The 26,196-nt window shown below is 37.8% G+C and overlaps 2 protein-coding genes across 2 annotated transcripts in view; one reads left to right on the top strand and one right to left on the bottom strand.

Annotated features, from left to right (window-relative positions):
- The window catches only part of LOC131940218 (arf-GAP with coiled-coil, ANK repeat and PH domain-containing protein 2-like), a 56,697-nt gene extending 52,343 nt beyond the window's left edge, over positions 1-4,354 (top strand). Inside the window, exons 22-26 of the mRNA XM_059298845.1 lie at positions 166-275; positions 889-949; positions 1,086-1,135; positions 2,603-2,664; positions 3,623-4,354. Coding sequence (XP_059154828.1) covers positions 166-275; positions 889-949; positions 1,086-1,135; positions 2,603-2,664; positions 3,623-3,702 — 363 coding nt within the window. The 3' untranslated portion in view covers positions 3,703-4,354. The remainder of the gene's footprint in view (positions 1-165; positions 276-888; positions 950-1,085; positions 1,136-2,602; positions 2,665-3,622) is intronic.
- A 5,785-nt stretch (positions 4,355-10,139) lies between these two features.
- On the bottom strand, positions 10,140-16,303 carry LOC131940238 (uncharacterized). Its single transcript, XM_059298872.1, has 3 exons — positions 16,135-16,303; positions 11,081-11,214; positions 10,140-10,424 (listed from the first exon to the last, which is right to left on the bottom strand). The coding sequence occupies exons 1-3, from the start codon at positions 16,225-16,227 to the stop codon at positions 10,334-10,336; spliced, it is 318 nt and encodes a 105-aa protein (XP_059154855.1). The 5' UTR covers positions 16,228-16,303; the 3' UTR covers positions 10,140-10,333.
- Positions 16,304-26,196: the final 9,893 nt, after the last annotated feature.

Genomic DNA, 26,196 nt, shown 5'->3' with positions numbered 1-26,196 from the left:
TTTGATATATTGAATTGACCCCATGAAGCCCACTTTTTGATATATTGAATGGAACCCATTAAGCCCACCTTTTGATATATTGAAATGAACCCATGAAGCCCACTTTTTGATATATTGAATTGACCCCATGAAGCCCCCATTGATGCTGACCATATATGTCCACAGGGCTCGCTGGCAACTTGTGAGTTTTTACTGCTGAACAACGGCAAGCTGGACCGTAAGGATAAACATGGGCGTACAGCCCTGCACCATGCAACAATTTTAGGGCACACTGGGTATGTACACTTTACATATAACTGTAGAATAGAATTTGGCCATTTAACACCATTCAACAATTCTAGGGCAAACTGGGTATGGACATGTTACATGTAACTGTAGATTATAATGTGGCCATTTAACACCATGCAACAATCCTAGGTCACACTGGTTATGTACACGTTACATATAAATGTAGAATAGAATATGGCCTTTTAACACCATTCAACAATTCTAGGCCACACTGGGTATGTACACGTTACATATAAATGTAGAATAGAATATGGCCTTTTAACACCATTCAACAATTCTAGGCCACACTGGGTATGTACACTTTACATATAACTGTAGAATAGAATGTGGCCATTTAACACCATTCAACAATTCTAGGCCACACTGGGTATGTACACTTTACATGTAACTGTAGAATAGAATTTGGCCTTTTAACATTTAAATAGATTTACACGTGAAATTATATTTCCTTTCTGTACACACTCAATTGTTGTATTGAATTTTAACCACTGTTATTAACTCTTATAGTTTTCTTTTGAAATTTTATTAACACAATATCTGCGCATAAATAGCTGATTCATTTTTTCTTCAATACATGCCCATATTTCTCTCCCTCCTCAGCCAAGTCTGCCAGTTCCTCAAAAGGCGAGCTGATCACAATACTAAAGATAATTTTGGGAAGGTAAGATTTTACTAAATTTTATTGAACATTTTTTTTTCGTTTCCTCAGTAGCAGTTTTATAAATTTATGAAACTGGAAAGATGACCTATTAATAAGAAAATAATATTATTTGACACAATCAATTTTATTTTGATAGACGCCATTGATGATTGCTGTAGAGAGTGCAAATGCTGATATTGTTACATTGTAAGTACAAGGTTAATCTTGTTGGGTTTGTTTTTTTTTTAATTTAAAATAAGTAAAGATATATGTAGATATTAAATTTGTTGTTTTATTTTTTCATCTGGAAATATGAAAATTTACATGGTTAATCATTTAATTATTTTTATGGGTATAAGTCTATGAAACTGCCTGTAATAGTTAAAAGGAAATATTATCTTGCTATCTATGTTAAAACTTATGTAAACTTTTTTTAATTTTAAGAGTAGCCTCCCCTATGTGTAAGGAGTAACTAAAAAATGAGTTAGTAAAGTTTCCCTTTCAAATCTAACGGTCTATAGGGCAAGTGAAGTAGTTCACTTGTTTCTGTACTTCGGCATATGTGTGTTCAACATTATGCCCAGCCGTCTTTACTTTCCCTAACGTGAGTTAGGTACCCATCAGAGTTGGGTGGTCTCAGGGACGGTCTACTGACTCGAACCCGGATTCAAACTCAAGACTTACAGGTTAGCAGTCCAGCTCTCCACCACTAGACCACTGCGTCACCCAAAAAAAATGAGTTGGCTCTTCTAAAATGTGTCCATCCACCATTTTTACTTTCTCGTATATACGTAGTATAGAGAAAGTATTGTAATCGTGCAAAAAAAAAAATCGAGATTTTTACAAATCTCGACGTTTTACACCTCACTGATACGGAAAAACATAATTTTGCAATCTTGTCCGTATGTCTGTGTGTGTGTGTGTCTGTCTGTGTGTGTGTCTGTCCGTGTGTAAACACGATAACTTGAGTACCGTTACAGCTAGGTTGATGAAATTTCATATATAAGTATTTTATCAAAATCGTAGATCCGTATCAACTTTTGAGCGATTTCCGATAACCGGAAGTGGTACTTTTCCTACTTTGAATTTTTTAAAAGCCTATAACTTGAGTACTATTTCAGATAGATAAATGAAATTTCACATGTAAGTAAAAGATCTAATTCTCTACCTTCTGTTAAATTTTGAGTAATTTCCGTTGACAGGAAGTAGTAATTTACGCTACTTCCGATTTCTCAAAAAACTAATGTAAATTTTAAAAGTACTAATAATATTGCGCACTATTATGCGCTTTTTTATTTCGCGTTCACTTGGTGTGCAATTAATTTGTCTACGAGATTTTATTCTATTTTTAAAACTTTAAGTATTTAAAATGGATTAAAAATCATGTCTATAGCCCGAGTTCCCATCCCCTGTTATTTTATATAAGAATATTCGAGAAAGTTTAGGGGAGATCACTCCCGGTTTATTAAAGCTTATGAAACATACACTTACAAGAGTACAATCTTTTAACAAAAAACTTCACAAGATTACCTAATTTCAACAATTTAAAAATAAATAAAATCTGAAGTTTGCACAGCTAGTTTTATAAGTGGACTCCTCACTCTACAAGTTTGCCTTTTGTCTGAAATAAGGAATTATTATAATGTTACACTGTTGTTTTTTTTTTGTTGGCAGGCTAAGGCTTGCAAAACTAAATGATGAAATGAAAGAGTCAGAAGGCTATTCAGGAAATCCAGGTAAACATGTTTGTTTTATTCACCTGCTGCATGCTACTGTCTTTTTGACCAGCGGTTCTCAAAGTGTGGAAATAGACTATGAGAGTATCACAAAATTAATATTAACACTAACAAAAAAAAAAAGTATTTTTAAATTCAGACTCTTTCCATTTTACTTGTAACATATATCTAGGGTAGCCAAAATACTTGCATTTATAAAAAAAATGTTTACAAATGAAATGATTTTGAGAATCCCTGATCTACATATTTTCTGTAGTGGGGTAAATGCTAAACAACCAAGTGGCAAAAAAAAAAAAAAAGAATTGTATAATACACATCCTGTTCATCATCACTAATGCATGATTAACCCTAGCTATGCTATTCAGTCTCTATAGTCACTGTTTCTTTAGCCTTATCTGCTTTTGTTTTTTTACTTCATGTGAAAAGAACAGATTCTATACCCTCGTCAGTTATCCCCATCCCTTGTTCTCCCCATCCCTCGTTATCCCCACCCTTGTTCTCCCCATCCCTTGTTCTCCCCCATCCTTCATTCTCCCGATCCCTTGTTCTCCCCACCCCTTGTTCTCCCCACCCCTGGTTCTCCCCATCCCTTGTTCTCTCCATCCCTTGTTCTCCCCACCCCTTGTTCTCCCCATCCTTCATTCTCCCCACCCCTTGTTCTCCCCATCCCTTGTTCTCCCCACCCCTTGTTCTCCCCACCCCTTGTTCTCCCCATCCTTCATTCTCCCCACCCCTTGTTCTGCCCATCCCTTGTTCTCCCCATCCCTTGTTCTCCCCACCCCTTGTTCTCCCCATCCCTTGTTCTCCCCACCCCTTGTTCTCCCCCATCCTTCATTCTCCCCATCCCTTGTTCTCCCCATCCCTTGTTCTCCCCACCCCTTGTTCTCCACACCCCTTGTTATCCCCACCCCTTGTTCTCCCCACCCCTAATGTTTTTGTTCTCCTGTGTGTACACCAGGTGATGAAACTTTTCAAGACGTCTTTAGAGACTTCACCAACATGGCATCCAACAACCCAGAGAAGTTGAAGCGTAAATAAGTTGTTGGATGTTGTACAGAGAGAGACATACAATTGCTGAGGGTGGTGTACTTTGTTGGATGTTGTACAGAGAGAGACATACAATTGCTGAGGGTGGTGTACTTTGTTGGATGTTGTACAGAGAGAAACATACAACTGCTGAGGGTGGTGTACTTTGTTGGATGACAGCAGCAACCACTCAAGTTGTGTGCTGGCTGGCTTGCTGGGCCACAGTTGCTGGTGTTGGATGGACAGCTTTAGATTTGTTAACATGTTGGGTAGACAGCACAAGATGCTGAAGGTTTTTGTTGGACAGACAGCATTGGCTATTTTATTTGTTTGGATGGGTTAATTTACTAAGGTGTTTTCTGAATCGACAGTAATTATCGTGCTAAATAGACAGCAATTATGGTATTGGATGGATAGCATTTACGGTGTTGAATGGACAGCATTTACGCATCAGGTACTGTTTTTTTGTGTGTTTGTCAGATGGCAGTATCTAAGCAGACACAGTGTGCCTGTTGTATCAGCCACGGACCTGTCCTGGGCTATGTTGTTTGGTGATATCGCTTTTGTTTCTGTGATTTTTATTATTCCTTTTGAATGGCTATTTTTATGTGACCAGTGGTGTGATTTATTTTTTTCTTCAGTACAGAATTTGATGCGTAATAATTTTTTTAGCAGACGCACCACTTACTATTTTACTCACCATGTTATGTAGAGGGTACACCCCATTTGTACACAGACATAATTCCCACTTACACACTGTTTAATATGAACCAATTTTTGGTGTAAAATTTTCATTTTCACCTTTCATCGAACAAAGAATAATAATTGTTACATTTAAGAAAAAAACCTATGAACATTTAAAAGTTATCCAGCAGTGAATTGCTTGTTTGTTTAAATTATGCAAATTATACATGTTCATAAACGTGTAGGTTTTTTCTTTATGTAATATGCTATACCCTACTATTTTAATGTATTGGGTTAAACACACATCTAGTTCCCAATGGAAACATAGTACTACATGCATCTTTTGTTTTGTTAGTTGAGGCAACATAATACCCTACTATTTTAATGTATTGGGTTATACACACATCTAGTTCCCAATGGAAACATTGTACTACATGAATCATTTGTTTTGTTAGTTGAGGCAACATAATACCCTACTATTTTAATGTATTGGGTTACACACACATCTAGTTCCCAATGGAAACATTGTACTACATGAATCATTTGTTTTGTTAGTTGAGGCAACATAATACCCTACTATTTTAATGTATTGGGTTATACACACATCTAGTTCCCAATGGAAACATTGTACTACATGCATCTTTTGTTTTGTTAGTTGAGGCAACATAATACCCTACTATTTTAATGTATTGGGTTATACACACATCTAGTTCCCAATGGAAACATTGTACTACATGCATCTTTTGTTTTGTTAGTTGAGGCAACATTTTTCATGTCTTGTGAGAGGCCTGCTTTATTTTCTAAACGGGCTGGTCTTCTGCCCACATGAGATAAAAATATACTTGCGTGAATTAACAGAAATGTTGGCACCACAGAACTTGAGATCACTTGCCATATGAAGGCTGATGCCAGTAATTATGTTTTGTTAAGCAAGAATTGATTGACATTCTGTTAAACTAATTAAGTTCTATTTTCAACCAGCACATTTTGATACATGGTTTTCATCTGAGACATGTTGACATGAGCAAAAGTGACAAAATTAAAAATGACTCTTTACAAGCTTTTTGAGAACAAATTCTAAAAAAAAAAAATGTTTTATTGTGTTAAAGGTAATTACTTCTTTAGAAAAAGTTTCATTGAAGCTTGAAATAATTTCTTGGCTGTGTTTTCCTTTCTTACTATAGAAATGGAAATGTTGTTTTTTTTAAATTGGCCTTAATTAACAATAAATAAATAAGGCATTTTATTGCAAAGCTAATTCAAAATGTGGACTAAAGTTCTTTGAACAAAAGCCTAATTTCTTGGCCTACAAAAACTGTTTGTTTGATTTCCTTGTTTTTGCTTTCCTTTTTTAATTAATTTTTTACTCTGGTTCTTAGCGTAGACTTGTATGCTAAATAATAGTCAATATGTTGCCTATTTTATAATGTTTGCATATTAGAGGCATTACCTGTCAAGGCATTCTATGTATTTAAACACATACACAACTGAATACATACAATTAATTAAATGAATTTGTGAACGATAAAAAATTTTTAGTAAGTTTTAAAATTTTGATTGGGAAATTTCTTTGTACACCAGTCAAAAATGTTCAGCTTACATTTGTAGTTTGTCCATTGTTTACTGTTAAGTGTCATTAAGAAAATTGTGATTCCCTGAATAGAGATGGCATAACCTGTTGATAGACCACCATACTAAAACAAGCTAGCCACCATTGTGTCTTACATAGCTTGCTACATGTACATGCAGAGGTATGGCTGAAGAGACACAGTTCATTGTAAAATACACTACACATATTTTTAAAATGCTTTCCATAATATACATTTTTTCTATTCAAATTTTTTTTTACCTATTTCACTCATGATGAACTTAATTATTAATTAAAACAATTTTTATGATCATCATGCTTAATTAGTTGAATCAATATCTCTATATAGTACCAGGCACCTAATTTAAAGAAATTTCCAAGTTTTCGCAATGAGTACAACTGAAATAATTTTACAGAATTATGTTTTTAATATAATTGTTAGCAAAATGTTGGCAATCTATTCTTAAACATACTTAAATATATTTTTTTTAAATAATAGTTATTCTAATTGTCATAGCTGTTTTGATTTCGATACAAGATTTTATTATTTCTGATCAAGTACGATTGACATACCAAATAGTGACTTGCCCATTGAAAATATCCTAAAACAGACTTGTCATTAAAATGGGCTGTTGAAAGCAATAACTAATGTCTAGTGTAGTACCTATGCAATCTTAACTTATATCAAGCAAACGTCTAAATCATCATTGACAAATAAAATAGAGCTTCTCGTGATGAAGTTTTCGTCTTCACCTTATTCCAGTATAATTTGAGTACAGTTAAATTACCCTCCTTTCCTCAACGTATCATTTTCTCCACATTTCTTTTGTAAAGCTTGAGGAATATTTTAATTTCAAATTTATGTTGTGCCTAATTTATGAAACTTCCTTCTTGATACCAAACTTTCTAAACTGCTAGAACTGCCAAAAAAAAAAAAATATCCGACTTGTAAATTAAGTCAATATTTATCCAGAGTTTTTAGATTTGTTATTTGGGTATTCCTTAAGTAATGTGATTAGCCTTTATTATAAATGTGTACATTTTTTTTTTCAAATATTCATTCCTATTTCATAACACATACAACTGTACATATTATTGCTTGTATATATGAATGTATGCATACAAATATAAATAATGTTGTTTTTTTGTTACAATGCTTTCTATTTCGCTTTGGTCTAGTCAGTCATGTCTTAGCATAGTTTGCATGAAATTCATTCTGCATAACAGTTGATGCTACTGGAATTAATTTACTGTAATATTATCGAAGCACTGAGCAATTATATTGCGCTAAGTTACTTAAGTATCTGTCCTTGATTTATGAACAAATAATTTTTAAGTCTTTATTTTTCTGTACTTACTATTGATAAAGTTCTATACTTAAAAAATCACATGATTTAAAAATAAATAAATGGTTTGGTTTAAGATTATATTAATTACCGGTTGTTTAAATAAAAAAATGTATACAACAATAGCTGGCTATTATCTTGACAGTATTACATTGTTGGATAAGTCATTCTATACAGTGTCAGATCTCTGGAGATATCTATTGATAATGGAAATGTTTTAAAGCTCAATATGACAGAGCTCAAAAAATATATTTTGTACAATGTGTGACTGTCTGACTCAAGATTTGAACCTGCGAACCCTAGGGCTGGGAGTCAGGCTCTATACAGCTTTGACCACCAAACGTTGCCCCATGTCGTGGTGAACAACTCAGAGGCTAGCAAGTTCTTGTCAGTACCTGACATGACATGGATGGAAATTTAAAGACTTCCAGGCAACGTGCTTGGAATCTGATTTCTCTCTGTCATCTCAGTAAGAACATTTAAACTCTACTGCATCTACCTATGCACAGGTATGTGCATCATGAATTCCAAACAAATTTTAACGAAGCCTCTCAACAAATGTACTCTAATTTTTTAAATATTTTATTTTGTATCAGTTTATTTTGAGCTTCAAGTTTATTTGTTGATAGATATTTATGAAAACAAAAGAGTTTTTATTTTTGTTTTATTGAGAACCTGCTTCAACTAATTAATATGGATGTTATTTACTTTTTCCTTAATTAAGCACAAACTAAATATAAATTGTATTTTTAATTTTGTGTTAAAAGTTGATGGAAACGATCACTTTTAGCATTTGTTTTTGTTTAATAATTCAATTTTCTTTTAACCTCAATAATTTTTTTTGGTTAATTTGTTTAACTATTGCCATTACATTTTTTGTAATTGGAAACTTAATCATTGCTTCATTTTTTTATTTTTTTGCATCAGTAAAAATTGTACAAAACTTATGCATGACCACTTAAATGAATAGAAATCTTGAAGAAAACACATGAATCAGCTGTAGTTGTGCTAAAATACTTGACCATCACTGCGGAACAAAGTCATGTCAATAATTGATCTTTTATTTTTTTAATGTAAAGTTTTCCATACACCCGATTGGCTGTGTCTATGTAATGTTTGTTAGCAACATACCGATTGGCTAAATATTTCCATGTAGATTTCTGATTGGCTGCTTTTTTGGTGTTATTCCTTTGCAGAGTGCTGATTGGCTGTTTAATATCTTAGTAGAGTGGAGCTTAACGTGTTGGCTGATGCTTATTGGTCAATTTGCCTTTACATAAAAATTTCATCTCACTCTTTCATCTACCTGTAACACTTTTTATTATTAAAAAAACCAATGAAAGCTTGGCCTTATATTTCAGCTGTATAAATCTTCTTCTTTAGAGCCTTATAAACCTGTTTGGATGTAGTGTCAGCTTCTTGCATGCTCCATGTTTAATTAGAACCCCCTCACCTTTATGTCAGTTTTGTTTTTTGGATATGTGGTAATAAATACTGACAGATTTTTCTGATTTTATGTGAAAAACATAAGGTTAATTTTTTTAAAAAAGATTGTATTGTCTGAAAAAAAATGGTGAAATGTCAAAGAGACGAGATGTCATGTGTGTATGAAGGATAATGTCAGTGTGATGGTAATGTTAAATGACATTTGTACAATAGGCTAAATGTCAAGCATATGGGAAACTTAAATGTCATGTTCGGATTGTGATCTAATATCAGTTCCACCTGTGAAGAACTAAATATAAGATTGTCTTGTGTCTAGAACAGGGGCATCAACATGCTAGAGAAAAATGTCTCTGTTTTAGTTTAACTGGTGTGGGGTGTGGAAGTCCTAGTGTGTGTTCATAAAACACTGATATACATAAAAACATTTGTGGTTGTACATGAAAAAAATTGTGTACACAATTTTGTTTTATATGTACACATAGGATTGGCACAGCTGCTTCTTATCATATGTATGACATAGCTGCATTCTGATCACACTGATGTCAAGTGTCATACGCTGGATCTGACATGTGCTATACTTAGTCTTATATGTCATGTGTCATTTCATACTTTCCTTTGTGTGTGTGTTTTGACATGTCCCATGATAGGTCAGACAGGACAAGGCTTGAGTCTTGTGTTCAGACATAACGTACATCCAGCCGTAGCTCGTACAATGGGGACAACAATGTCAGTGTGACGAATGTGACATTTAGATCCAACCTTGTTCACAATGTCAGGCACGGCAATGTCAGGCACATGTCAGTTATGTCATGTACAAGACAGCAATGTTGCACACACATGTGATGTACAGCAGTACCCACACATTTATTTTTTTATTATAAAAACAAAATTGGAGTTTCTGTTTGATTGTGTGTATGTATGTATGTCATCATAGGTCTTTTTAAAATAAATATAAATATATTACTTAACCAGTTTTTTTTTTATATATACTTTATTTAATTGTATGTATATTTATTGACATTTCTTATTATTTTATGTTTTCACAAATTATACAATGAATTAAGAAAAAACATGAGTTTACTATTTACCAACTCATCGCTAATAAATAATGGCTTGTGTAAATTAATAGTTCTGGAGATGATAAAAAAAATAATGATGGTTTGTGTAAGATAATAGTTCTCTAACTAGTAAAAAAAAAAAACAACTATGGTTTGTGTAAGTAAATAGTTCTGTAGTTGGTAAAAAAAAAGGCTTGTGTTCTCTAGTAGGTAAAAAAAAACATGGTTTGTGTAAATAGTTCTGTAGTTGGTAAAAAATAAAAAAAATAAAAACTTTGGTTTGTGTAAGATAATAATTCTCTAGCTGGTAGGGGTGGGGGGGGGGGAGAACATCCGGTGCCAATATAGAAAACACCACTACAAACCAGATGACAAGAGTTCTATTTATAAACAAGAATATGTTTTGTTTGTTTCGTAGTGCTGCAACGGAAAGGAAGTTAGTGTTTTTAATGAAGCCTACACAACAAGTTTGCTAGTGGTGGTTTCAGTCATTCAACAAACTGCTCCAGGTAGAAGGGCCTTCACTGGCAGGTAAATGGAATCGTCAAAGAACCGTTGTCAGGATTCACCTCTGATGTGCGCCTGCATCTCTGTCCCCTGGGGCACTTACATCTGAGGGGGGAGATGAGGATGAGTTAGTGGGGGTGAGTCTGATTTCAACTCATAGTGTCGTATGTAAAACATTCATTTAGAGTCGTATTAAAGATACAAAACAAAAACTTGACATTCGTCTGATTTCAACTCACAGTATTCTATGTAAAAAATTCATTAAGAATCATACACATGTAATAAAAGATACAAAACAAACACTGGACATTCGTCTTGTTTTTTATCGATACCCCTACAATAGCGTAGAAAAGATAGTACATAAGCCGCGTATTGAAGACATAATCCATCATAGAAAATCCACCCTGCTCTAAAAAAACGACGCTCAAGTAGCCAGACATGCCCTATACTTAGAGTCCCCCAGAGAGTCAGGTCCAAAAAATAAAAAAAAAAAAAACTAGAGATGTGACATTGGAGAATGACACAAGAAATGTGGGCTACTACGGAGGTTCACACTTAAGTGTACATACGCCCTAGTGACGCCACTGATCCCATATATAACATTTCTTTACACCCCCCCCCCCCCCCCCCCCCCAGTGCATGATCTTTTTATAAAACTCGAATCTAGTCTTAGAAAACTAAGCCGAGAATTGGTTCAGGAAAAGACCAGTCTCTTGAGGTGGTGTTGATGAGTATTTAATTGGTCTGACGTCAGTACTCACCCTGAGCTGACGAACGAGCAGTTGTCCACGCTGACGATGAGACTCTGCGACCAGCTGCAGACGGCCCAGACACACGGCGTGTTCCTGGCACACATCCTTGACCTTTCTAAACTTCGAGACGGCCGGAAAACGGGCTGAAACGAAAAGAATAACAAATATAACAATTTATAGGGCTGTCATTTGTTTCAAAATTTGAGAAATAGGCCCCTACGTGTGATGTAGCGCTATCAAGCTTTACAAAAGTATGGGAAATAAATAATTATAACGCCGTCACTGGTTACAAAACTCTGACTAAAATGAAACTACTGTCACAAGCATTTCCTTTACTTCCACCATCATGGAAAAACAAAAAGTCGGAGTATGTGGTTTAATCAGAGAGAAATATTTTTACAGGGAAGCGAGACTAGCTGGGAAGAAGAGGCGCGAATTTTTAAGGGTGTTTATAAATTGACCCTTAGTTCAGTATAGGGGATTTTTAATTAATTAAATGACTTTTGGTAGAGTAGTTTAACGCAAAGAAAGTTTTGGTTTGCTCTAAGCAAGTGCGTTTTCGGTGTTTTTTTCAGACATCTTTCTCCGGGGAAGAAGGGACAATTGAAACTTCCGAAAAGGGGGGTGGGGGGAACGACGACACACACTGCTAAAAGCATGTATTTTCTATATAAATTCCATTTCGTTCGGGACGGTGGACGTGGTTTTGGGAAGCGGGTGCCCCCTCCACCATCAAGAGATGGTTGAAAGAAACCGTGGGTGCGATTAAGAGTTAATTTCGAAGGGGTGGTTTGGTAGATGAAGTTAATTTTTGTGTGTACGGTGGTTTTGAGTTTTACTTGAGTGTTGTGTGAGTGACGTTTGAAATTAACGATGTTCTGTCGAGCAGTTTCTCACGAGAATATCATCGGAACCAAATTTCCGAAAACATTGATCGCTACAACCGCAGATGGGAGTTTTCTAAACGTCACGTAGTCTTTATAAAAAGTAAAGTTCCCTTTCAAATCTGACGATCTAAGTGAAGTAGAGTTCACGTCAGAGGCGTAGTGACGGGGGGGGGGGGGGTACATGTGTTGAAAAAATTAAAAGCTCATTTTAGCTACAGTTTTGAATTATAATTATAAAAAAATATATGAGGGTGGGGCGCCAAATTGAAAGTTTTTCCCCGGGCGCCGGGAGGGGTAGTTACGCCTCTGGTTCACGTGTTTCTGTGACCTCGGAATATCAAGGGATAGTGTGGTCAGCACTATTCTCATCTACCTCTAGTTTATCTAACGTGAGTTAGCTACCCATCATAGGTGGGTGGAGCAAGGTTTCGAACTCGAGACTTTTAGCCTAGCAGTCGTATGCTCTACCATTCGAATACGCATTCCCACATAGTCTTTATAGCTTTGATAATTTACACCAAAAATCACAAGGTTTTATGTCTATGGACACACACGAATGTTAAACGACTTATAACAATAATATAATCTCAGCGTCTAGATAGGTCGACACCCTCGTGTGTGTTGGCACGTGGGAGCTTAGAGCTTATGTTGCAAGCTGCAGTTTAAATAGAATTCAATTATTCTTATTTCAATGGCAGGAAAATGTTTAGCATGTTTTTTTGAGAAAATTCAATCTATTTTGTTAGAAATATCATCCGGTGATATCAAATTCAATTTAATTATTTATTTACATGAATAGATTTCCCCTTTCCCCATGCTTTTATTAGATGGCACCATCCTTCCATAATGCTTTTATTATATGGCGCCTTCCCCTCTTCCACCCCCCCCCCCCCCCTACGTTTGTATCAGATAACGGTTAGGGAAGCGATTATGAAATGAACCATACGAAGCAAGTGCAAAAGCTAGCCGACCGCGTTTTGTATGGTTTCTTTAAAGCCTCGTTATCCTGTTTTGGGAATTAAATGGGTTAATTTGTGTGAGGTCGGACCGAAAAGGATGGATTAAAGGGGTGAACCTCGTTGATTATCACCGTTAATCCTGTACGTATGGCTTGAATGGATAGTTTTTGGGACACAACCGGGCCATTGCGGACTAGTAGATGGTTATCCTGACGACGGTACACTTAGCGACCCAATCAGTGTTTTTTCCAGACTTTTCTCAGGGGGGGGGGTAAATGTATATGATTTCTGTATAAATTCCATAACGTTGGGAGGGGAGGGGGGCAAATAACCCCTCCACCTCCCGAAGAGATGCCTGGAAGAAACTCTGGACCCAATACTTATGTGTTGTTAAATCAGCTGGGTTAACTATTTGAGTATTAGTTGTGGATTTTTCTTCTATTGCTTGTTTCCGAATAATTTCTTCTTTACATGCCTCAGTGTGTAAACCTTTAAACAAAATTAATCATACCATTTAAGACCTAATGTTCAATGGGGCAAATAAAGTAAAGTTTAGAATACGAATATCTTTTTTTTTATTATCTATTTTGGGCGGCTTGTGCTTGGGGGGAGGGAAGGGGGTATCACTAAATTAGTAGTTAGCTTTTGTCTAATTATTGACAATCACCAGCAATCCAATATTTGACGTTGACTACGTTAAGATATGAACTAATTATTTTATTATCTAATTACCCTATTTTAATCACTATGATAAAAAAAATACGATTCAGAAGTCCACCTAACTCTAAAACAACAGCTCTTTACACAACAACATTATCTGATCAATTTATCGTTTCTCGGTTACCATTGGGCTGGTTTATTTAGTGAGACAAAATTAGGTTAATTGGTTAATTATTCGTCAAATCACCTTGTATAAAAACTCACACTAAAACATGTTTGTTTAATCTATTTGACGCCAGTATGATCTTCGCCCAGTTATTTATAAAAAGCTCACTCCTTCTACCTAAAGATTGGCACTAGATTTGTACTACTTGTTTATTAGCAGAATAGTTCGAGATATTTTGAGCGTTTAATTAATTCCTGGCGTTTATCCTGTTAACCTCCGTTTGCTTGACGTAAGTAAATATAGTCCGGAGACTCTTGAACAGTAAATATAGTCTTGAACAGTAAATATAGTCCGATAAATTAAATATAATATTGAACAGTAAATAAAGTCTTGAACAGTAAATATATTCATGATCAGTAAATATATGCATGATCAGTAAATATGTTCATGAACAGTAAATATAGTCTTGAACTAGAAATAGATCAGTATCAAACGATTTCAAAGATGGCGGCCTTTAAATCTCGCGAGTAGACTTAACAAGGGAGACGATGTTGATTTGAACATCTGTGATCTTATTTTAATCCGATTAGGAGGGAAACCTTGTCGTCTGTGTTATGTAGGTCAGCACGCCAGGAATTGGTCATTGGACGATACTACAAAAACTGGTATAAATGATCGGATACTAAATAAAGACGAGTGGGGGGGGGGGTGTCAAAACTTATTTGATCAGTAAGTTTCATTACGATTTAGAGGGGGGGGGGGTCATCTATTTATGACTCCCACGTAGAGAGGGGATAACGTGGTCGAATGGTAAAGCGTTCTACTGCTAAAAGTCTCGAGTTCGGTCTCGTCACAGGTTCCTGAGTCCACCCAGCCCTGATGGGTACCTGACTCATGTTAGGGAAGGTAAAGACGGCTGGGCATAGTGCTGACCAGTGTTTCTTCCAGACTTTTTTCTCCGGGGGGGGGGGGGGCACTTGAAATTTTCGTTGGGGGCGGTAGACTTTCTTCGGGGGGAGAGGGGCGGACACTGTTAAAAGTATATATTTTCTATATAAATTATATAAATTTCATTTCGTTCGGAAGAAACTCTGATGCTGACCACATTCAGAGTTTCTTCCAGGCATCTCTTCGGGGGGGGGGGGGGGGGCGAAGCACCCCCGAAAATTTTTTACCGCCCCCCCGAAGAAAGTTCACCGCCCCCCCCGAAAATTTCAAGTGCCCCCCCCCCCCCCCCCCCCGGAGAAAAAAGTCTGGAAGAAACACTGAACACATTACCCCTTCGTATGTTGAGATCACAGAACGTGAACTCAAGGTCAGAGTGCGTCGACGGCTGGGTAACTCATTATCCCTCTGGTAACGATTTTACCAGTTTTATTAAACTGAAAGCCTAGCGACCGGTACATAATACATAGTATAGTTTCTTTGATTTATTTTTCTGATGCAAACCTCTGCGATGACAATGCAAGAATATATAATTTTAAAACTAATTTATCAGTTAGGATATTCAGGAAAAAATTAATTTAGAAAATTACTTAATTCAATAATCGGCCTTTTGGATGTCGGCCTTTTGTCCTACGCCCAATAAAAGGGGTGATAACAAGATTGACAACTTGCAACCGCTCGATTAGCTGGCGGTCAAATTTGAACTGTTTGTCGTGGCTGGTTGATTTCTTGTCACAGCGTCGACCAGAGTTTCTTCCAGGCATCTCTTCGGGGGGGCGAAGCCCCCCCCCCCCCCCCCCGAAAATTTTTTACCGCCCCCCCCCCCCCCACCCCCCGAACGAAATGAATTTTATATAATTTATATAGAAAATATATACTTTTAACAGTGTCCGCCCCCCGAAGAAAGTTTACCGCCCCCCCCCCCCCCCCCCCCGAAGATTTCAAGTGCACCCCCGGAGAAAAAAGTCTGGAAGAAACACTGGCGTCGACCGCGAACTAAGAAGGGGCAGATAACTGTCTTTTAGAGACGTCAAGCTACTGGTCAGATTTTAACGCGCATATTTTTAGTTGTAGCCTGTATATCTTCGATTTCATTTAAAACAAATTGTTAAAAAGTGGAAAATAAAAAAGTATATAAAAACAAGCTTTTAATTAATGCAATGAAAACAAGAAAACTGGCTTTGTTTAAAAAAAGCTTGAGCCGCTAAAATATGAAACAGATCTCACGAAGACAAAAGATTTTATTTAAAGAACGCGAATTTGTTTGATTTCCTTATTTTCAGTTCATTAAAAAGCTTATAATTAAAAAGGTTTTTACATTTGTTTTATTAATATATTTTTATATTTGTTTTATTAATATATTTTTACATTTGTTTTATTAATATATTTTTACATTAGTTTTATCAACATATTTTTACAATTATTTTACTAATATATTTGACTCACCCTGCTAGGCGTGGAGATGATGTAGGCTTGAGCAACTAGCATGAAGGCACAGACGAGAGCGAGCCTGTGGGTCAGGACACAACCGTGGGACATCTTTGGCTCCTGGGTCGGGGAACTTGACACTCACAGCCTTGGGTGATGAAACAACTTCTTGAGAAGTCTTGCTTGAGCGAACAACTTTGGCTTTTTCACGAAACGAAAAAAAAACTGGAGGAATTTTTCTTTTCTAAACTTGTTGAATTAATCAAAAATGTATTTTGGCTTTGTTTTATATTATATTTTTTTTTTTAAATTCAACAATGTGGCTATCTTTTTATTGAAAATTATTTTCAAAACACTTTTAAATATTTTTAATAGTCAGTTTCTGTCTTCTAATTTTAAATTTGTTTATTTTAAAATTTCTTGATCTTTGTTTTCGAACTTGTTCGTTTTTAGCTAGCGAGAGATAAATCGCCGTCGTCCGTTCAGTTCATGGTATCCACACTCCGTCCTTCCCACCCACCTACACGTTTATATAGCATCCACCCTGCTAGCCCGTCCCTCACGGCATCGGATCACCACCAACATAGCCGCCATTAGTGACGTCACTCGCTGAGGGATTTTTTTTTTCTTTCTCGCTTCCTCTCGCGTATTAATCTAGGTGTGAGATGGCAGAGAGATTCGTGGAGCTGGGCGTATAAAAAAAATATGAACACAAACATATTTTTGATGGCTGTTGTATTTTTGTTTTTGACTAGATATTTTTTTAAAATATCCGCCTACACAAATAAAAATTCAATCTGAAAATATTTTACATAAACTGCCAATCGTGTCGTTTTTTTTTCTAATTGCAACTAAATGCATTGGATTAATTATTTAAGCTGCTATCAAATCTAAATTAAAGTGGAGACATTAAAAATAACTTAAGCTGTCTTAATTAAGTCATCAAATAAATTAGCAGTCCACTACATTTTAGATAACCTTGAGATATGATCTGATAACAAGATCTAAAATTTATAATTTGGAGATATGGGCGCTAGAGAGAGAAGCATGGACAAATTACTTAGACAGAATATCTCGATACAAAGTATCTCAACGCAAACTAGATCTATCTCCGGACAAAACCTCTTTTAAAAAAAAACAACATCTGAGACAATGTATCACAGTTTTCAGTGTATTAGACGACCACCTAATTATATGAATAGGATATACTCAAGACTTCTTGCCCTATATTATGACACGGGGCGAATACAACAATCTCCAACTATCAAATCAAATTTCTTTCAGGCGTCTGTTGGGAGGGGGAGGATGGCGTGGGAAGGGGGAGGGGGGGGTAGCAGAGAAAAATATTTTTTATACAGGAAAAATTTACTGTGGCCAATGCTTCCCGGAAATTTAGAAATGTATGTGCGTCACCCACCCAAAGAAAATTCCTTCCACGGAGGAAAAACACTGCTATTAATAACATTTTCTTGGTTTTAATAACGTCAGCTTATACAAAGGACATCAATGTATATAAACACAAACGCGCAAATCCATTTGTGTATATATATATATATATATATATATATATATATATATATATATATATATATATATATATGGTCAATATATACGCATGTGTGTATATAGTAACAGTATATAGGCACAAAGCCTGTCATTAGCGTGTGTTCTCGCAAGAGATTACCCAGCTAACGCCACAATTTTTCTGGAATTATGTTCCTATCGAGCTGTTTATCTGGTGACCGGTGAACTGAATCGCTCTCCCCTTGACCGCCCCGTATTTTCCGTGCAACAACACGTACCCCGCTGGCGCCTGAATGGCCTCCTGATTGCGACACCGTGTCATGAACTCAATGGTTCTTGAGTTTTGAATAACGCCACTAGATTAAATACAATTTAACTTTTAACTTGGAAAAAGACTATTTTAATTCTATATAACTGTAATCCGTAAAATGTTTTATTGGTAGAGCATATATTATAAATGGCAATATAAAATAAATGTTCATTTTCTTAATATATTTTTGTTAACGGATGAAGGTCAAAAACAAATTAAGTGCCTTGACCTTTCGACCCCTCCTTGTTGTGGACCCGAGTCAACAGTGTACCCACGGGTCAGTTAATGGTAACTTCAACAATCAAGAGTTAATTATCCGTACGTTCATGCTAATCAACGAGGTTTGTTATAAACCATTCGTACCTGTAAACATTTAAAAGATTTGACGCAAATCACTCGGTAGTTAGCTCTCTTTAGTCCGAGTAGCTTCCCTTTATGAACCGATCGCTGTTCGTACTTATTTCATTAACTCCTTTATTTCATTTCTCGATAGTTGACTTTAAAAAAAACCAACTGTCACCTGTCTGGTATTTGCTAATGTTGTTCTTGTTTTACCCCTGTTGCTATGGCAACAATCATGTCGACACACGCCGAAACCAGGCTATTATAAAAACACGTACAAATAGAGGTTAACTTAGCCATAATTTAACCTGTCAACCTTCCGTTTCCTGTGGCTAAATAATGTAATCAGTTTTTGAACGCTGGAAGATAAATCCGTAATTTACAGCAAGTAGGCCTAGCTAATGTGAATGGTTTAATTACAATTTTAATGAGTGTTATTGACATTTAGGATAATTGAGTTCTGTGGATGATTTGATGGAAACGTTGTGGCCTGCAGTTCTGTTAAAGTCTGGAATCAGTGGTCAGTTTACTAGTGTCTAGTGGTGACCATCCATAGACGGGCGAAGTATTTTTGTACAAGTTAGTCTGATCCCCTCCAACACAATTAATTACACGTATCAACTGGTTATGCGTCATTCGTTGACTCTGATTTCAGCCTGCTTTTCTTTTTTTGGATTTGCTTCCATAGCCTTTGTCCAACCAAGAACAAACTACAAGGCAGCAGTTGATTGCTTTTGGAGTTGTCTCTCCTAGAAGAGAGCCTCATCTGTCCGAGGGTTCGAAGTCGAGACCCTTCGGTTAAGCAACCATGAGCTCTACCATAGTCCAATTAATAATTCATATTTAGAAGACTTGCACTATCAGTTTTACATATATAAAGTTTGTTTTTAAATAAAATCTCACAAGACCAAAAATTGTAAAATATTTTATTAAGCAAAAATAAAAATCTTAAAGTTCCTTTCGTGATGTGTTGATAAGTAATTTTAACACTTTAATACTTTCTTGTGGGGTAGTGGAAAGAAATGGGGTCAGGGGGGAGGGGTCACGAGACCCACCCCCTAACCACTAATGTACCCGCCCGTGACTGTCCCCTGTGTAGCGACTAACGAGCTGTTATGTTACTTAGCCGGGCCCGTGTTGTTGATCCCCGGTAGAGTTTGGTCAATATTTTCTCTGCCCTGTACCACGACCGATGGAATGGGTTCAAGGTCACGTTGTTACATTTCTCGACAGTTCTCAAATAATTGGATCATAGCCCTGTATGGCTACACATGTGACATAGCTCTCGTTCACATGTGGTGCTGGGATCATATCTTTATTTTAAAGAAATTCAAGTCGAATGATATCTCATGTTTCTGAATCACCCCCCCCCCCCCCAGCCATTCACCAACGTTGATCATCGTTGTCCAAAGTCAGAACACTCTCCGCTCAGTCAGACCCCTCTCTCCTGATTCAGACCCCTCAGTCATACCCCTCTCCCCTCAGTCATACACCTCTGCCCTCAGTCATACCCCTCTCCCCTCAGTCAGATCCCTCTCCCCTCAGTCAGATCCCTCCCCTCAATCAGACACCTCTCCCCTCAGTCAGACCCCTCTCCCCTCAGTCAGATCCCTCTCCCCTCAGTCAGATCCCTCCCCTCAATCAGACACCTCTCCCCTCAGTCAGATCCCTCTCCCCTCACCCACACACCTCTCCCCTCAGTCAGACACCTCTCCCCTCAGTCATACACCTCTCCCCTCAGTCAGACCCCTCTCCCCTCACCCAAACCCCTCCCCTCTCCCCTCACCCACACACCTCTACCCTCAGTCATACCCCTCTCCCCTCAGTCAGACACCTCTCCCCTCACCCAGACCCCTCAGTCAGACCCCTCAGTCAGACACCTCTCCCCTCAGTCATACCCCTCTCCCCTCAGTCAGATCCCTCTCCCCTCAGTCAGATCCCTCCCCTCAATCAGACACCTCTCCCCTCAGTCAGACCCCTCAGTCAGACCCCTCAGTCAGACCCCTCAATCAGACACCTCTCCCCTCAGTCAGATCCCTCTCCCCTCACCCACACACCTCTCCCCTCAGTCAGACACCTCTCCCCTCAGTCATACACCTCTCCCCTCAGTCAGACCCCTCTCCCCTCACCCAAACCCCTCCCCTCTCCCCTCACCCACACACCTCTCCCCTCAGTCATACCCCTCTCCCCTCAGTCAGACACCTCTCCCCTCAGTCATACACCTCTCCCCTCAGTCAGACACCTCTCCCCTCAGTCATACACCTCTCCCCTCAGTCATACACCTCTCCCCTCAGTCAGACCCCTCTCCCCTCACCCAAACCCCTCCCCTCTCCCCTCACCCACACACCTCTCCCCTCAGTCATACCCCTCTCCCCTCAGTCATACACCTCTGCCCTCAGTCATACCCCTCAGTCATACACCTCTCCCCTCAGTCAGACCCCTCTCCCCTCACCCAAACCCCTCCCCTCTCCCCTCACCCACACACCTCTCCCCTCAGTCATACCCCTCTCCCCTCAGTCAGACACCTCTCCCCTCACCCAGACCCCTCAGTCAGACCCCTCAGTCAGACACCTCTCCCCTCAGTCAGACCCCTCAGTCAGACACCTCTACCCTCACCCAGACACCTCTCCCCTCAGTCAGACACCTCTCCCCTCACCCAGACCCCTCAGTCAGACACCTCTCCCCTCAATCAGACACCTCTCCCCTCAGTCAGACACCTCTCCCCTCACCCAGACACCTCTCCCCTCAGTCAGACACCTCTCCCCTCACCCAAACCCCTCAGTCAGACACCTCTCCCCTCACCCAGACCCCTCAGTCAGACACCTCTACCCTCACCCAGACCCCTCAGTCAGACACCTCTACCCTCACCCAGACACCTCTCCCCTCAGTCAGACACCTCTCCCCTCAGTCAGACCCCTCAATCAGACACCTCTCCCCTCAGTCAGACCCCTCAGTCAGACACCTCTCCCCTCAGTCAGACACCTCTCCCCTCAGTCAGACACCTCTCCCCTCAGTCAGACACCTCTCCCCTCAGTCAGACCCCTCAGTCAGACCCTTCTCCCCTCAGTCAGACACCTCTCCCCTCACCCAGACCCCTCAGTCAGACCCTTCTCCCCTCAGTCAGACACCTCTCCCCTCACCCAGACCCCTCAGTCAGACCCTTCTCCCCTCAGTCAGACACCTCTCCCCTCACCCAGACCCCTCAGTCAGACCCTTCTCCCCTCAGTCAGACCCTTCTCCCCTCAGTCAGACCCTTCTCCCCTCAGTCAGACACCTCTCCCCTCAGTCAGACCCTTCTCCCCTCAGTCATACACCTCTCCCCTCACCCACACACCTCTCCCCTCAGTCAGACACCTCTCCCCTCAGTCATACACCTCTCCCCGCAGTCAGACCCCTCAGTCAGACACCTCTCCCCTCACTCAGACCCCTCTCCCCTCAGTTAGACCCCTCTCCTCTCAGATAGACCACTCATACGTCAGAGCAGACCCCTCTCAAGCACAGAACAACACCCCTAAAACACCCCCCCCCCCCATCACAACACTCTCCAGTCAAAGCACCCTCCTTAACCTTACACTACAAAACAATCCAAGACCGACTTAGACAATTTTTTTCCTTTAAATTTCCAAGTCTCGAAATATCTGTATTATTGTCTCTCTAGTTATCCGACTCTTCAAGCTTAATCTTTGGTAGCTTAAACAGAGTTAATCCCCCTTTCTGTAGCTCTCCTGACATAAAGATTGAGGAGTTTTTCCTTGCTGTTGCGCTACCACATACACACATAAATTTTTACGTGAATAACATAAGGATAAATTATATCTACTGTTTTGTCCGTTATTATTTTTTTTAAATCTAGTTGCATCATGCATTAAAACAAAACAAAAATTTATTACGTGTTTTTATTATACATATTTTTAATAAGTTTATCAAAACATTTTTAATCTAAAAATATTTTATTATATTTTTCTGCAGGATAGTAAAAAAAAATGGTGCATGTATCGGATGTAATTTACGTAGGCCTAGTGTGTTTCTGTTAAGTTGCACAATACTTCTAGCTTCGTGGTGCCATAGCTTCATACACACCTAATTATATCACTCGATATATGGCGTAGGCAGGTGTTTAGCATGGAAGATTTCTCGAAAAGATTGTCAACATAAATAGATAAATGAATAAAAATATGACTAGCTAACTGTCTGCTCATATATATATATGTAAGTATATATATATATATATATATATATATATATATATATATATATATATATATATATATATATATATATATATATATATATAACACTATATATTTATTTATAACTATGCATATATTTATTACTATACGTATATTTATATGTAGGCCTATATATATATATATATATATATATATATATGTATATATAGGCCCTATTTCCTATATAAACGTCTCTGTTTGCATATGTGTGTATCTATTTGTCTGTCTCTTTATATATAATAACTCTGCATATATTTATAACTATATATATATATATATATATATATATATATATATATATATATATATATATATATATATATATATATATATATATATATATATATAGGCAAATGAGGATTTCTTGTTTTTTTTCCAGGGATCTGGTCAACCGACTCCTCCCCTTGACATAACGAGTATGATCTTTTGTTTATGTTGTTTCATTTTATATCCTATTACGTAAATCATTCCTGGTGATGTGTGCAAATACAAGATAAAACGAGCTTTTAGCTGTACATTTGAATTGTTTGATAATTGGATACTATTTTTAGATGAACATTCGAGAGTTTATAAAAACGTTTAATTTTAAGAATCAGATCAAGTTGTTTTTTTTTTTTTTTTTTTTTTTTTGCTTCAAATTTGCTTTAAAAAAACTTGAAGAAACTTTTTTTTCTGTAACTGTTCTTATTTGCAGAAGCTGCCTTACGGATTAAAAAATAGTTAACGGGGAGAGAAATCTTTTATTGAAACCTGAAACTACTTTTTGAGAAGGTATTTTAAATGAGTGTGAATGGGTTTATATGCAAGTGAATATAGGATTGTTCTTATGTCATTTTTAATGTGAAACAAAAACAGATATCCATTTCAAAGTGTATGATAATTTTTTTTTTAACATTAAGGATTGACATCTATTTTTATATTTCATTTCTGATTAGTTTGTTCAGTGAGATTTGGTTCTGATTGCCTCCCTTCGTGTACTGACGGAATGATGACTATGTTAGTTCAGTCCAAAGAGAGTCGATTGGTTGGTTACAGTTAAGGTCGAATAGTTTGTCTCATCTAAGGTCGAATAGTCTGTCGAAGTTAAGGTCGAAACTTCGTTTTTTCCCAATTATTATTTCAAAACTTTCTACATAACCGTGAAGCTAGTTATATTGCGATGCATGTTAATTTAATTTAATTGACGAATTAGAGACTCTCAGTTAATTAATCCACTAAAAAACAATTTCTGGTTACTTATTGTTTAATTGGTTAAAATGTGATGAGACATTAGACTTTGATAACAGTGATAGACCATTAGTGGAACGATTTAAAAACTCGCTTTAGAGATGTTGGTGTACAGCTAACATCGAATCTGTAAATCAAAAGCTGGAATGTAAAAGAATGAACACCTAAAACGGATTTTTAAAATAAAGCTAACAACAGCTCGACAACAACTAAATATTGGCCCTAATCATTACAATTTTTTAAAAAGTGGTTTCAACAGACATGAAATAATTGCATACAACTTCATAGGGTTGTAGTTATAATCTTATCAAAACAACTTAATCAAATTATAATTTTGATGTGTGTGGCGGGGGTGGTGGTTGTGGGTTTCTGCTTAAGATCCAGCTTATCACTTTTGCCAAGTTAAAGTTCTCTCAATTAATCCGAACCAAATCTCGCAAAATCTCCTTAAATCTGGCGCATGATTTTCTCTCTCTTGCATCCAGTAGTTATTTGCAGTTGTTGTTGTTGTTGTTGGTTTTACTGCTTGCGTTGGCAACTTTTTAATACCCACTAAGGTCGTTAACTGCACTTTAAAAATCCAAGAATAGCAGCAAACAGGCGGGGACTAGCAAGTCGTCAACAAGGAAAGTGTTTTATGTTTTGCTCTGCCTAGTAAGGTATAACAGCATAATCTGGCCTATTAGTGGCGTAGGGGAGGTTTTATTAGCATTACGTTATTTCAAATAGCGCCGGAATTTTTTATTTAAACTATTAGCGTTTGCATTAAATGGTTTTATTTTAAACGTGTTTTCGATCTGTTACTTATTAAGGTAATTTTTTTTTTTCAAATTTAGTATCTTTATTAATTTTGTTTAAAAATCAGATGATTATGTTTACTAGTTCAAAAACATGAAATTTAGTGCTTTTATACTTGTCTAAAGGGCGCATCAAAGCATTTTTTTTTCCTGCTATAATGTCTCTCAACGTTTATCCTGACACTAGCTCTGTCCCTAACTGTAACTGTAATACCTCTAGAAAAATAAAAAACCTGCTTTTTGTCGTCTTATTTAAAAAATCTGCTCTATGAGATGTTCTACCTTCTCAACAAAGAGCACTCTAACTAGTTAGGACATTTTTTTTACTTGTCTCAGAGTTAAGACTTCTTAAGACCTCTTCTTACGCCCACAATTCCGACAAGGATCACGTTTTTTTTTAAAATAAATTTGTTGTAGTCTAACTAAAATAAAACATGCTCTTTGATATTGTTACACCGCTTTTACACCTGCGAAATGTATATTATACATGTCTAGGAAAAACTTCGCCTTATGTTAATTTTATCAGAACGCATAGGGAGGGGCTTCTTACTTATTGCGATTTTTTTTTTCTAAACATGTATAGTATACATGTCGCAAATGTAAACGCGGTGTAAGAGAAAGAAAAACAAAACACTTGCACCATTTTTCTAACCAAGTCGCCCTCTACCTCCACCCCTCCCCCATTTATTTCCCTAAACATGGCAATTGTCCTAGCATCTATCTCTCTTAACCGGTCATAACCGGCTCGATCAATGCTCTTAACCGGAAATAACCGGCTGAGCCACGCTGTTATCCGAACAGACCGCAGCGGCAGAAAGAATCGAACCTTTTCTCACAGCCACATAGCCCCAGCCGCTAGACCCGTGGGTTTCCGCCGGCGTTCTCCTCCCACAACCCACCGATGTATCGAATCAGCGGGTTAAGATGTGGGGTCAGTTCGGAACTCTGGTCATTACCCGATTAGAATCTAACGAGTGCTCTACCTCTAGACCACGTCATCATCATGTACTTCGTCTAAAATCAGGGTTCAGTTTGAGACTTAAGACAAGTGTATAAACTTGGGGCGGGGGGAGAGGGGGGTTGAACTATATTCTAGTAGACCTTCACTATCCCTTACTTGAGAATTGTATCACATTAGAGATGTTATCCTACTGACCCCAGCTAGGTCAATAAACTTTTGTTTTAATTAGTGGGCTCTACCACCTGTAATGTAAGGGGAGGGGGGTGGTGGTGGTATTTTCCCTGCCGATGTGAATGGGGTCATCCATTTATGATACAAATTTGGGGGATTTTAGACCCCCCCACCCCGTCCACAAAAGTCCACTTAATTCCCTTTTAAAAGTCCACACGCGTCCGCAAGTCTTTTTTTTTCGGACCGCCCCCCCCCCCCCCCCCCCCCCCCGTGTGGACGTCATAAATGGATGACCCCTATGTATTGAAGGAGGAAAGCGAGGGTTAATTGAGTGCATGTTGTCCCTGTATAAAAACAATAAAAGCTCAAATATCCGAAACAAAACAAGTCAAGTTGGATTAAGACGTACACCCCCGCACCTCCACCCCACGATCTATTGGCCTTTTGGCTCATGTCGGGTCATGTTGGCTCATGTTGGCTCATCACATAAATGGAATAGATAAGCGCCCACGAATAATT

The sequence above is a fragment of the Physella acuta genome, unplaced genomic scaffold (assembly GCF_028476545.2).
Source record: "Physella acuta isolate Inbredline_101_S28 unplaced genomic scaffold, ASM2847654v3 ptg000312l, whole genome shotgun sequence".
NCBI classification, from domain to species: Eukaryota; Metazoa; Mollusca; class Gastropoda; family Physidae; genus Physella; species Physella acuta.
Note: the sequence above shows the minus strand (reverse complement) of the source record. Positions and strands in the feature narration are given on the sequence as shown.